Source organism: Scyliorhinus torazame, chromosome 2 (assembly GCF_047496885.1).
Source record: "Scyliorhinus torazame isolate Kashiwa2021f chromosome 2, sScyTor2.1, whole genome shotgun sequence".
NCBI classification, from domain to species: Eukaryota; Metazoa; Chordata; class Chondrichthyes; order Carcharhiniformes; family Scyliorhinidae; genus Scyliorhinus; species Scyliorhinus torazame.
In genome coordinates, this window is record NC_092708.1 from 360,378,178 (window position 1) to 360,393,307 (window position 15,130).

The window sequence follows — 15,130 nt, forward strand, 5'->3', positions numbered from 1 at the left end:
TGCACCAAAACCTCTGAAAGAGCACCCTACCTAGGACCGCTCCCCCGCCCTGTCCCCATAAACCCAGTTAACCTTCACCTCTTTGGACACAAAGAGGCACGGCAATCCACCTAACCTGCACATCTTTGGACCAGCTTTTGTTTCTATGTTGCATGACCTTGGAGATTCTGCTTTACCAGCAACATTTGCTGGCTTTCAAGGTTTTAATAATTGGATGCTGTACATGTACGCTTTCTCCTTTCAATGGCTCAGACAAGGTTTTAGGATGTTTATTTTGACGTTGACCTCCTCCTACCAGTATAACAATAAGTTGTTGCTTCCTCCTGGCTACTGGGATGGAGTATCATGCTTGGCAGAGTTGTCTCGTACATTCTTCCGTTCAATAGCTCAGCAGCTCATTTCACGTCAGCCTTGAGAGGTGTAGATCAGAGTGACAATAAGGCAAAGTATGGACACTTGAAGCAAACTGGATTCCGTTGTCACACATTATTCGTCCCTTTCTCAGTGAACACAACTCTGAGATGATTGTTGTAGCTCTCAAATCTTTCCCCTTTCACATCAAGGGAACTGAGTAGTGGTCTGCAGCTGCAAGATAACATTCTTGATTGTGTGTGAATAAATCGGCTCCTACAGAATGCCAAGGTCTGGGTGGTACTTTAACAGCTGCCAACTCCTCTTCCTGCTGCTTATTTCTGTACTCCTAACACATGTTTCATGTAGACACCATTCTTTCAACACCTTTGACACCTGCCTCCTTAGTGTGCTGCTGAGTACAGAAGACGCCTGCCTTTGATTGGCCAGCAGCTTTTGGTGGGTGGGACTTCTGCCCCCGGGGTCCTTGACCCCTGGGAGGGCCCACTGTTGGCCTGAGTGACACAAGATGCAATTGACCTTCCTGAAATGAAGCTATGTGGTGGCTCTCCAGCCAGCAACCCGAGATCCCTGTCGCACCCACATGATTGGGCCCGTCATCTGCAAGGGTATGGATATTTTGTCCTTTCACTTCTCAATCCCCCTGTCGCTCTGTCTCTGATAACTCATTTACCATCTTCTTTCTTTATTCTGCACAGCTTTTCCCCATGATTCAGCTTTCCACAAGCTTTGCAGTTTAATCCATATGCAGAACGTTTCCTTCTGCCTGTGAACTCATCTGGTTGTCCACAACTCTTCCACATCTTCCTCTTTGTCTGGTCTGCAGTCTTTTGTTGCTGGTTCACGATGACCCTGCTGCCTTTCTCTTGACATAACTGAAAGGCAATCATTTGGGTAGTCAGCTTCTCCATCTGTCTTCTTGTGGCTTCAGTTGCTCTGGCAGTGTCTACAGTCTGCGATATTGTGAGTCTGTCCTTTCCAATTAAGTCTTTTGGAATTTCAGGGTGTGCAGAACCGCAAATGCTGATCTAGTTGCCTTTCATCTGTGTCCTTAAATTGACATTTTCTGGTATTTTTCAATCTTGTTATGAAATTGTCAGCAGGCTCACCTGATTCCTGCCTCAGGCCCTGAAACTCATATCAATGGATAAGACCATAAGAAGAAGACTGTGACAGTCTACCACGCTCCAGTGAACAAGACAAAGACTCTGTCAGTCTACCCAGCTCAAGTGTACAGCAAGCAGACTATAACAGTCCACCCAGATTATTTGCGCCACCAGAAGAAGACTCTGACAGTCTACCCAGCTCAAGTGAAAGACAAGAAGACACTGAGGCTCTACCCATTGTATGTGAGACAAGTGATGACGGCATCCCACTCCCCATACCAGATGTGCAACGTGACAGACCTCAGCTAGAATGTACAGCGGCACTCGACAATCACAGTGAGACTACTGGTGACTCCGGTGACACCACGTTACTTCAAACCTCAGACGCTCGAGCCTCTCCACAAGCAAATGCATTCCTGAATGATTTGACTCCAGACGTGGAGCATCAAGAGACCTCAAAAGATGCAAGTGAACCTGAAAAGACTCCGGACGGGGAGCATCAAGAAATCTCAGCTGACTCAAGTGAACCTGCAGTGACTCCGGACAGGGAGCATCAAGAAACCAAAGCTGATTCAGGTGAACCAGAAAGGGCTCCAGGCGGGGAGCATCGACAAACCAAAACTGACTCAGGTGAAACGGACATGACTCCAGACGGGATGCACCGCAAACTCAGTGACGGCACGCTCAAGGAGACAGCAGATGCCACAAAGTACGCTGACACAAGTAACTGTGTGAAGGACTCGTTTTATCCACAGAGTGTGGTCCTTGAGCGCAGCAAACACGACAACAAAACCAACCAACACAACAACAACATCAAAGACAATAACAAGAAGCGTACCAAAGGCAACAACATCGACAACAAGCACGACAAAAACAATGCCAATGGAACTACGACTGGTACGACATGGTACAACTCTGCCCATGAGGGACACTGTTACTGCTCAGCTCAGTACAATGACATACCATGGCGGGACGATGCATCTTACCAATTCACATTTGCTGCACTACCAACAGGCAACCTGGCTTTCGGGACAGCTGACATCAAGAATTACCACCACAAGCATCGAATGAAAAAAAAGAGTCCAAATCCGACAAAACGTGATATGACCACTTCTTGGTTCCTTCAGCACAGGGACACTGATGGCGTTTACAATGTAATGCCACCATCAACATCACTAACTCACTAGCCAAACAAGAAAGCCACTCAACCATAATAATTAATGAACTTTGGACTCATGCATATGATTTGGATTTATTGTTTAATGATCACTGTTATCATAACTTGTACAGCGTATCTCATCTACCTAGTTTGTTCAATTTTCTTTAACACTGTACAGAAAATATGTAACACGAAAAAAGGGGGATGTGGTGATCTACATCACTGTAAGTACACAAAGGGTTAATGTACATACACTACAAATAGCTAGACACTAGAGGGAACACCAGAGACATGACACACAGACAGTCAACCAATAGGTCAGTAGGATAGGACACAACCAATGGGCAGTCACGATACACACAGAGGTGACACTACCACAGGAGGGCAATACACCAACCCATATAAAAGGACACATCACACATGCTCAGTCTCTTTCCAGTGGAGACCCTCAGTATGTACACAGGGTTGATTTGAAACACATCACTCCCACCACCTGGATTGTAGCAGACTGGTTCGTCAGTCTGAGCAGCTATAGAAGGATTAACAGTAGAGTTGAATCCAAGTAGGAGAATTGTTAATAGTTTAATAAACGCGTTAAAGCTATCTCCAAGTCTGAACCTTCCTTTGTCAGAGTGCACATCAAGGAAGCAGCTTATGCTACGTCAAGAGCATAACAAAACACTTGTGACAATAAAGATTATTATTATTGATTAAAAATGTGTCTATCTCAGCCTTGAACAGGCTTAACAACCCAGCGTCTCTGTGGTAAATAATTTCACAGACTCAGTACCCTCTGAGAGAAGAAATTCCTCCACATCTCTATCTCAAATGGATGATCCCTTACTCTGAGATTATGCCCTCTGGTCCTAGACTCTCCCACAAGGGGAAACAGCCTCTCAGCATTTAATCTGACTTTGGATGGAGGTGTGTGCTGAACCTTTCAAAGCAAATTGTCTGGGTTTCTGTTCTCATCTTCACTCCAGCTCAGGGCGGCATGGTGACAAGGTGGCACAGTGATTAGCACTGCGCCAGGGACCTGGGTTCAATTCCAGCCTTGGGTGTGTGTGTGGAGTTTGCATGTGGGTTTGCTCTTGGTTCCCATGTTTCCTCCCACAGTCCAAAGATGTGCAGGTTAAGTGGGGTTACTGGAATAGGGCGGAAGAGTGGGCCTGATTAGGGTGCGCTTTCAGAGGGCTGGTGCAGAGTCAAATGGGCCGAATGGCCTCCTTCTGCACTGTAGGAATTTGATGGTTCTATCAAACAAATTTAACCCTTTTGCCACCTCCCCACAAAACAATATAGCTTTTATTATTATAACATTTCCTCTGCGCTGGTGTCTTTTCAGAAAGCTACTGAATGTCAGTCTGCACCTGTGTTTAAACTTCTCAACATGCCTCTGTGACATTATCAGGCCCCAATACACATGCGCACATTGTCATGGTTGTCAATCCACTTTTTGCACGATTCGCTCAGTTTTTTATATCTCTCTGGCACTAAATCTGGTTGATTTTTTAATCTAATTCTGCGTTAAATCAATTTAAAATGTTTGGTTTTTTTAACTCACAAGTACCCCTTGCCACTCACTATGTTACGTCTTCTAGTTCGTCGAAGTTAGAAACAATCACGTTTTAAACTCAAAGTGTTGATGTTTCATTGAGTAGATATCTTGCTGTTCCCTATGTGGCTGGTGGACAGGTAGATTCAGCAGTAAAATGTAGCACCCCGAGAGTTATCCTGACATAACGATTAGTTCCTAGCTCTTTACAAGCAATATGACACTATTATACAGGGGTACCAAAGCTCTCAATTATTTTCTACTTTCCTTTCAGTTATGTACTTGGATGGCTCCTTATTGGTGTTTGAAGATATCTTCAAAATGGTGGCGTTCTATTGTGTGAGCAGGTAAGTCACAGATCCACATGATGTTACACATAACACAGGGTTTTAACATTTGTTCTGTGCAATCTCAGTACGTTTATTGCCATTGTATAAACAAAACTATATGTAATGTGTTTGACATTATTTTATCAATTGAAAAAACTCTTTTTTGGCATCTGTCTCTGTGCTGTGTGTTTGCCGCTGGCTGGACCTGATTTTTATCTTTATTACCCTTTTGCGAACAGCCTGAGCTCAATTCCAACTGAGTGCACGTCTGCAGCACAGGTTTTAGTCATAGATGTCATAGAGTTTACACCACCAGAGAGAAATAGCTGGAGCCATAACAGATATCTTCACATTCTCTTTGACCACAGGCGAGGTTCCAGAGGACTGGAGAATAGCCAATGTTGTTCCCTTATTTAATAAAGGAAGCAGGGATAATCCAGCAAATTATAGGCCGAGGATTGTCAGAGGATACAACATGTATAGATTGGAGACTTGGACACAGAAATGGCAGGTGGAGTTTAATCCGGACAAATGCGAGGTGATGCATTTTGGAAGGTCAAATCTAGGTATGAATTATACTGTAAATGGCACAACCCTTAGGAATGTTAACATTCAGAGGGATCTGGGCATGCAGGTCCACAGTCCCCTAACAGTGGCAACACAGGTGGCCAAGGTGATTAAGAAGGCATACAGCATGCTTACCTTCATCAGCCGGAGCATTGAGTACAGGAGTTGGGAAATCATGTTGCAGTTGTATAAAACTTTGGTTAGGCCACATTTGGAGTATTGCTTGCAGTTCTGATCACCACATTATCAGAAGGACGTGGAAGCTTTGGAGAGAGTGCTGAGAAGATTCACCAGGATGTTGCCTGGTCTCGAGGGTGTTGGCTATGAGGAGCGGTTGAGTAAAGTAGGATTGTTTTCACTGGAAAGACGGAGGCTGAGGGGAGATCTGATAGAGGTCTACAAACTTATGAGAGGCATTGACAGGGTGGACAGTCAGAGGCTTTTTCCAAGGGTGGAAGTATCAATTACAAGGGGGCACAGGTTCAAGGTGAAAGGGGGAAAGTTTAAGGAAGATGTGCGGGTTACGGTTGTCATGCAGAGAGTGGTGGGTGCCTGAAACGCGCTGCCAGGGGATGTGGTGGAAGCTGGCACATTAGCAACATTTAAGAGGCACCTGGATGGATACATGAATAGGGAGGAAATAGAGGGAATCGGACTGAGTAAGGGCAGAAGGTTTTGTTTCTAGTTAGGGCACCATGATCGGCACAGACCTGGAGGGCCGAAGGGCCTGTTCCTGTGCTGTACTTTTCTTTATTCTTTGCTCTTAAGTAAGTGGAGCGCATTCCATAGGGCGGCATGGTGGCACAGTGGTTAGCACTGTTGCCTCACAGCTCTGGGGTCCCAGGTTCAATTCTGGCCTCAGGGGACTGTCTGTGTGGAGTTTGCACTTTCTCCCATGTCTGTGTGGGTTTCCTACGGGTGCTCCGGTTTCCTCCCACAATCCAAAGATGTGTGGGTTCGGTGGATTGACCATGCTAAATTGTCCCTTCGTGTCCAAAATGGTTAGGTGGGATTACTGAGTTATGGGGATAGGGTGCAGGCGTGGGCTTAAGTGGGATGCTCTTTCCAAGGGCCAGTGCAGACTCGATGGGCTGAATGGCCTCCTTCTGCACTGTAAATTCTATGATTCTACACGACTCCAGCTCATTTGCTAATGTATCTCTCTTCCTTTGTTACCTCTCGATGTGACTATTCCAGAACACTTATTCCCCTCAGTAAATTTGAGGTCACCCGTAACTCTGCTGCCCGTGTCCTAACTTGTATCAAGACCTGTTCACCCATACCCCTGTCCTCGCTGAGCTAAACTGGCTCCTTGTTGAGCAGTGCTGCAATATTAAGATTCTTGTCCTTGTTTTCAAATGCCTCGCATGGCCTCACTCCTCGCTACCTCTGTAATCTCCTCCAGACAAACAATCCTCCAAGATATCTGCGCTCATTTTAATTCTGGCCCCTTGAGTGTCCCCGATTTCAATCGCTGCACCATTGCTAGATGGGGTTTCAGCCGCCTGGGCCCCAATCCCCTCCGTAATCATTCTCTATTGCACTTTCCTCCTTTAAGATGCTCCTTCAAAACCTACCTCTTCAACCCAGGTTTTGGTCATCTCCCCCCCCAATATCTCATGTGGTTTGGTGTCCAATTTTGCTACACAACACTCCTCTGAAGCACATTGGGACATTTTTTTTCAAAGGTGTTATATAAATACAAGTTGTTGTTGTTGATTATATTTGGTACCTGCTACTGCTCTCCATGGTCCCACTGGAGAAAAATATGAAACGCCCACCAAAGCATGCACACGCCCACCAAACCATGCACCCACCCACCAAAGCATGCACACGCCCACCAAAGCATGCACATGCCCACCAAAGCATGCACACGCCCACCAAAGCATGCACACACACACCAAAGCATGTGCACACACCAAAGCATGCACACGCCCACCAAAGCATGCACACACCCACCAAAGCATGCACACGCCCACCAACGCATGCGCACATGTGGGGAGGGGAACCTTTTTGCCGGTTTCCTCCCTGAAATCCAGATGTACGGCAATTGTATATCAGCAGGGGAGTGTGCGCGGAGGTAGGACTACCCTGGTCTCCCATAGATACCCACGACCTATCGAATGGTATGGAGGTGAGCAGTGAAATGGCCAATCAGCGCACTGTTTCACAATGGCAGCCACTTTAAGAAGTAAATTGAAATGGAAATGATAGGAGGCTGATTTTCAGATACAGATAGTCTGAGCATGTGATACTCACACTTCATCCATTTTTTCTTGACATTCATTCAGCCCAATCGACGTTAAAGAGAAGGTTAGAGGTCATTTTTTTAAAAAGCCCCCCAAAATTTTCATTTTCATTTTTGTGTGGTGAGTAGGAGAAGGAGTGGACCTCTTGGGACACAAAATCCTCCAGCCCACTGCCAGCGCATGTAACCCAATCCCCTGAGAACTGCACCCTCCCTCTCGACTTTAAACATCAGGATCATCCGATTTCTATCCGATTAATACCAAGGGTGTTTAATTGAAGGCTGATTCAGAAAACGGTTTGGGTCTCTTTCACTGGTTTTGGACGGGCAGCGTAGCCATTCCATCGTGTCCTTTTCAAGCAAATATTGGAACGTGCCTCCGGAGATCCTGAGTTAATCCCATGGTGGCTCACTACCCCAGGATGGGTGATGGCAGGAGTACCTTATCTCTGGAGGCTGCATTCAACAGAAGTCCCCAGAGCTAGAAAAAACAGGTCAAAGAAACAGCACCCTATAACCAACGATGTGTCGACCAGTAAATATCCCTCTGGTGATCCCTATGCAGGATCATTCTGAGCATCCAATTTGGAATTAGTATGCACAGATTGCAATCCAAACAATTTCATTATCTAATGTGGTGTCTCAAATGCAGAATAAACCACCACGCATGAACACCAATATAAAGGGCAATCTATTAAGGCACTTTGTCAGCGCCCAGGCTCCAAGGAGAATGGTACTGAAGTCAAGCACTGCTCTCCCTATTAATGTGCGTGTGTACTGCTGAACTCCATTTGAGGGTCAGTACAAAGAACCATTGTTCTCTGCATGTTGAGTTTCTGCAGTCAAGAGATTTGGTTCCAGGCACGAACTCTGGTACAGAGCAATATGAGCCAATTCTAAGTACTGTTGCTTGTGTAAATGGGTTAGCATCAGCCTAAAAATGGAGTTAGGACATTTATGACATTGTTGGGTATTGATTCGAAAAGGACAGTCAGAAGCACTCCTGTTTCAAGCAGGAGGTCACACCTAATGTACAAGAAAAGGTCCTGTGATGTATCTAGATATAAGATCCTGAGGGATCTTGACAGGTGGATGCGGAAAGGATGTCTCCTCTTGTGGAAGAATCGAGAACTAGAGGTCACTGTTTCAAAATAAGTGGTCACCCATTTAAAACAGAGATGAGGTGAATTTTTTTCCCTCAGTGAATTGCGGGCCTTTGGAATTCTCTCCCTGCAGAGGTGGTGAAAGTGGAGTCTTGGAATATTTTTAAGTCACGGTGGATAGATTCTTGGTCAGTCAGGGGCCAGTAGGTTATCGGGTCTAGTTGGGAATGCAGGATTCAGGTTACTATCAGATCTTATTAAATGGAGGAGCTGGCTCAAGGGGCCGAATGGCCTACTCCTGCTCCTTGTTTGTATGTTCTCGGGCCCTGGTTATAAGCCTGAAGTACAAAGGGGTGTCTTGTGCATGCTCTGCTAATTTTTCACTTTCAGCAACATAGCCATTATTCATTGAACGACCTCGAAGGCTTCTCAAAAGTGCAGCGCGTAGAAATACATATTCTTGTGCCTCCTCTAACTCTTCCCCACACCCTCCTCCAGTCTCTCCGTAGGCTCTGCTTGGGAGCCAGCTGCTTTCCCAGCATCCTCAACTGGTGAGTTGCCTCGACTGCAAGGGGATGAGACCCAGACTTCAAAACTGCATCACCCCTGCAGACTGTCTGCTGTGGCCCTGAACTGAAAATTGACTCAATGGAACCAGGCAATGTTATACACATAAATAGGCCACTCGGTCCATCGAATCTGCACTGGTGCTTTCATCCACATCATAAACGTGGTATTATCCTCCATCTTTTGTCCCCCTCCTTAATATTCCTCTTTTTTATGCAACTGTCTCTCTCTTAATTAATATAATTGTGGACTGCATGGTTGGGTGTATCGGCGAGATAATACACAAAGATATTAAGATTGCATCATCCTTTAATGCACTGTATTTGTATTTACAATGAGAACCTCTTTTGCATTTATCATTATACAGTGTGTCATCTCAAAGAATTAACTTCTGGATGAGAAAACTTAAGACTTGCACTTGATATTAATAAGTTGTTTCACTCATTTGTAAAAGCAAGTGCATCTGTAACGCAAATCCAATAGACAGCAAAGGGTTAAAGCACTTCCACTTGTGAAAGACCACATGAGTCAGCAGTGACAATGCAAAACCACAGATGTGTGTTGGAAAACAAGAATTGAGACATAGCCTCAACCCCTAATAATATCTCCTCCAAGATGAGCTAACAATTATGTTATGGCATTATTAATACACATTGAAACTCTTCTGTTCAAAAGTATTTGGGATGCATATGATGGAATTTGGTGTGAGTCACCCCACAACGGTTGCACATCTGCCTCTCGAAGAGACTTGAGCGTATAACTCAGGCTGATGCTCCATTACAATACTGAGGGACAGCTGCACTGTCAGAAGAGCTGTCTTTAGGGTGAGACATTAAACCAATGCCTAATCTGCCCTCTCGGGTGCTGTGAAGAATCCCATTGGCACGATTCAAAGAAATTCAGTTCTCCTGGTGTCACAGCCAATACTTACCCTTCAGCCACCTTTACTAAAACCAAAATTATATCATTTGTTATTTATTTCATTGTTGTTTTTGGGGCTTTGTGATCTACAAATTGGCTGCCATATTTTCCTACATTGCAACAGTGGCTACTCTTCATAAGACCCTCACTGACAGACACACTATGGATTGCCTTGCAAAACATGAACAATATAAATAATGTAATCGCCAATAGAAAGTTTTGGCAGCCACAGGTCCAAAGGCACTTGCTCATTTGAATCATGTTTGTGAAGTTTATGACCTGCAATTACATTCTCTGTAGCCCTATGACCTTCTCCGCAGCCATATCACCTTCTCCGCAGCCCTATCACCTTCTCCGCAGCCCTATCACCTTCTCCACAGCCCTATCACCTTCTCCGCAGCCATATCACGTTCTCCGCACCCTATCACCTCCGCAGCCGTATCACCTTCTCCGCAGCCATATCACCTTCTCCGCACCCTAACACCTCCGCAGCCATATCACCTTATCCGAAGCCCTATCACCTTCTACGTACCCTATCACCTTCTCCACTGCCCTATCACCTTCTCCGCAGCTCTATCACCTTCTCCGAAGCCCTATCACCTTCTCTGCAGCCATATCACCTTCTCCGCAGCCATATCACCTTCTCCGCAGCCATATCACCTTCTCCGCACCCTAACACCTCCGCAGCCCTATCACCTTCTCCGCAGCCCTATCACCTTCTCCGCAGCCCTATCACCTTCTCCGAAGCCCTATCACCTCCGCATCACTATCACCTTATCCGCATCCATATCACCTTCTCCGCAGCCATATCACCTGCTCCACACCCTATCACCTCCTCCGCACCCTATCTCCTCCGCAGCCTATAACCTTATCCGCAGCCATATCACCTTCTCCGCAGCCCTCTCACCTTCACCGCAGCCATATCACCTTCACCGCAGCCCTATCACCTTCTCCGCAGCCCTATCACCTTCTCAGCAGCCCTATCACCTTCTCTGCAGCCCTATCACCTTCTCTGCAGCCCTATCACCTTCTCCGCAGCCCTCTCACCTTCTCCGCAGCCCTATCACCTTCTCCGCCGCCCTCTCACCTTCTCCGCAGCCCTATCACCTTCTCTGCAGCCCTATCACCTTCTCCGCAGCCCTGTCACCTTTTTCCGCAGCCCTGTCACCCTCTCCGCAACCATATCACCTTCTCCGCAGCCCTATCACATTCTCAGCAGCTCTATCGCCGTCTCCGATGCCCTATCACCTTCTCCGCAGCCCTCTCACCTTCTCCGTAGCCCTATCACCTTCTCCGCCGCCCTCTCACCTTCTCCGCACCCTATCACCTTCTCAGCAGCCCTATCACCTTCTCAGCAGCCCTATCACCTTCTCCGTAGGACTATCACCTTCTCCACAGCCCTATCACCTTCTGAGTAACCAGTCAGCTTCACCGCAGCCCTATCACCTTCTCCGCAGCCCTATCACCTTCTCTGCAGCCATATCACCTTCTCCGCAGCCCTGTCACCTTTTTCCGCAGCCCTGTCACCCTCTCCGCAACCATATCACCTTCTCCGCAGCCCTATCACATTCTCAGCAGCTCTATCGCCGTCTCCGATGCCCTATCACCTTCTCCATGCCCTGTGACTCCCCTATTATTGTTTACATGTGTATTTACCATCCTACATGCCCAAGCCATTTCCTGTGGTTCTGTTGTTATGGATAAGGAGAAAAAACCTGCCATAGTCTCTGTTATCTGTTCCTTTCAGAATCCTAAAAATGACAATGTCAGCTCTCAATCTCCTATTTATCGGTGAGAACATGTTTATTTCTGATGAAGTGCTGCAAATCTAAAGCGCAATAGATTTTAAAAGTTATTGGTTAACGGGCTTTCTGATAGAATCTTTCAACAGTCCTTCGACTTACCATTCAGCTGTACTATGTCTATTTTTAAGATCTAACTCTGCATTTTCTTTCTACTTGTAGAGATATTCTGCCCTCTACACTGATTTTGCCCCAAGCAATAGCAGATGCAACAAACTCTGATGAGCTGCAAGTTGTTTCACATCTGGGAATAGGTACGCACTGGAGGAAAGTTTGGTGAATCCGTGTTTGACATCTTTAATAAAAATGCTCACTGGCAGTTTTACTGCAACATGTGTACACCACAAAGTAGAAGGCATTACGTTTACACAGGCTCCTTCTCCTCACTGATTCCAATAACACATCCAAAGCCATTTCCTTACCAATGACATAATTGGTTCACTGTTTGAACCAAAGCACTTTTTTTCTGCATGCACAGTTAAAAGAAGTGAACAAAATAATATTCATTTTACTTTATAATCAGAAGGAGGCCACTTGGCCCATCGTCAATGTGCAGGTCGTAACCATGCCTAACCTTGTATAAATATTTAACACTTATGGTGAGACCCCTTCAAGTTCCATGAATGTCGCCTTCAAGAGTTCCCCAAGAGAGACAAGGGGAAAATTTGGGCAAGCATTTTTTTAATATTGTTTGAATTTTTTAAATATTGTTATATTATTCCAATCTGATTCAGTAATATCATTGTCATGTGTAGGTATACATTTAAAATGCCACATTACTCACTACTGTACTTTGGTCATATAATAAAAGCACAATACTGTGGATGCTGGAAATCTGAAATAAGAACAGAATGTGCTTGGAAAATGCAGCATGTCAGGCCGTTTCAGAAAAACAGAGTTAATGGATGAGATCTTCCGGCTGTTCATGCAAGCGGGGTCTTCCGACCCCGCCGTCGGCGCACTCCCGCCACGGGTTTCCCGGGGGTGTGGGGTGGATTCAATGGAAAATCCCATTGGCGGCAGCGGAATCAGAAGATCCTGCTGTAGACTGCCGACCACCATCGGGAAACACGCCCGGGGGGCGGGGGGGGGGGGGGGGGGGGGGGGGGGGGGGCAGAGAACCGCGCCCAATGTTTCAAATCTGATACGACTGGAAAATACAATCCAGAAAAGATTGGCCCAGATGTCACACCTGGGTTGGGTACACAGATCAAGGAGAATTCCCCGCTCCGTGAGCCTGACATTTTAAATATAGTCATGCACAATTGGATTTTTTGCCTCGGACAGGCTGAATTCGAAATCGGGCCTGCCACCCCTAGAACAAATACGAAGTTGCCAGGTGTCGATGTGGGCTGATTGACCGGCCTGCCCCTGTGCCCTGGCACTTTTATGTTATTTAAAAACTGATTAAGCAGCCATCCAGACCTGATTCTTCACATACCTACATGCTGCCCTCACCCCAGCCATGCCAACCCCTTCATCCCACCCACCACCCATGACTCCAAGCCTCCCACATCCTCATAGCCCTTTATAGCCCCTATGCCAGCTTGGTGCCAACACATGCCCCCCCCCCCCCCCCCCCACACACCATCCTTTTCCCTTTACCTCCATGCCAATGAACAGCGTATCTTTTTATGCCTTTAACAGTTACTTGACAACTTGCCTGCTCTTTAACAGTTCCTTGACATCTTTGACAGTTCTCAGACAGCTTGACAGCTTGGACAGTTCCAATGATCCTGCGCACTTTTTACGCATAACCATGTTTTGGTTTAGAAATCCCAAAGGGTGCCTTACCTCTACCAAAGGTGTTCCAGGACCATATCCAAAGTGGTGCCTTATGTTTCCACACTTCTGGTTTCACACTCCTAGCCTACCAAAATCCCTTGACAGTTCCTTGATAGTTTGACAGTTCCTTGACAGGTGAACAGTTCTTTTACAGTTCCTTGACAGCTCCTTCACAATTTGGCAGTTCCTTGACAACTTGACACTTACGTGATATCTTTCAAGTTCTTTTCCAATTCGTTAGCATCTCCACAGCTCCTTGACACCTTGACAGCTCCTTGACAATTATTTAATAACTTGGCTGTTGCTTGACAACTGGACAGTTCATTGACAGCTTGGCAGTTCTTTAACAGTTCCCTGGCAGCTCCTTGACAGCTTGCCAACTTCTTAACAGCATGACAGTTTCTTGACAGATTTCAAGTTCTTTAACAGCTCGCCAGTTCCTTGGACAGCTTGACAATTCCGTGACAGCTTTCCCGTTTTTTGACAGTGCCTTGACAACTCAACAGCACCTTAACAGCTTGACAGTTCCATGACAGCTTGTCATTTCTGTAATAACTTGACAGTTCCTCAACAAATTGGCAGTTCCTCTCCCCACAGATGCTGCTGAGTGTTTCCAGTACTTTCTGATTTAATGCTGTACTACACGCTGTGTACCCAGAGCAAGAATGCATCATTCTGCAGCACATGGTGAGATCTGAGAAATACAATTCAATGTAAGCTCCAGCATTTGTGTCTAAAAGACTGATTATTTTGAACTCCTGGGAGCACAAAACATATGACAATTCTCCATTCGTTCACCGTTCCTCGATGGAAGACCTGCAGAATCTCCAGGATGACGCCAATAAATGGCATAGATTTGCCGCAATTTCTGTGCCTCATCCACGAAAGCCAGGGAGTGGAAAAAGTGCAGGAGATTTGCCCCGACACAGGTTGAAAATGGGTAACCAATTGTCCAATCAAGTTGAGGATTTCCGGTTCGTTGCAATGTGCATGAATATAAGAAGTAGTGGGCAGCATGTGGTGCAGTGGTTAGCACTGCTGCCTCACAGTGCTGAGGTCCCGGGTTCGACCCCGGCCCCAGGTCACTGTCCGTCTGGAGTTTACACATTCTCCCCGTGTCTGCGTGGGTATCACCCCCACAACCCAAAGATGTGCAGTGTCGGTGGATTGGCCACGCTAAATTGCCCCTTAATTGGAAGAAATATTAAAAATGAATCTAAGAAGTAGAATTTTAAATTCTGAAACTGCCAGACCTCATGTCCAGATGAGAGAGATGAGTTCAAAGGTCAGTGCACCCATTCATGGTGTACCTGACTTGCCCCTGACGCTTTGGAAAATTGGAAAAGCCACAGATTAAGACACTGACCTCGGACCCCTGTCAGCACGGTTACATAGTGGTTAGCACTGTTGCTTCACAGCACTAGGGTCCCGGGTTCGATTCCCGCTTGGATCACTGTCTGTGCGAGTCTGCACATTCTCCCCGTGTCTACGTGGGTTTCCTCCGGGTGCTCCGGTTTCTTCCCACAAGTCCCGAAAGATGTGCTGTTAGGTGAATTGGACATTCTGAATTCTCCCTCAGTATACCCGAACAGGCGCCAGAGTGTACCGACTGGGGG

At 46.2% G+C, this 15,130-nt stretch overlaps 1 protein-coding gene across 2 annotated transcripts in view; it reads left to right on the forward strand.

The window, feature by feature from the left end:
• rin3 (Ras and Rab interactor 3) overlaps nt 1-15,130 on the forward strand; it is a 161,378-nt gene that overhangs the window by 87,004 nt on the left and 59,244 nt on the right. For both annotated transcript variants that reach the window (XM_072492338.1, XM_072492347.1), the window contains 2 exons: nt 4,467-4,539; nt 11,892-11,983. In XM_072492338.1, the coding sequence (XP_072348439.1) occupies nt 4,467-4,539; nt 11,892-11,983 (165 nt within the window). The remainder of the gene's footprint in view (nt 1-4,466; nt 4,540-11,891; nt 11,984-15,130) is intronic.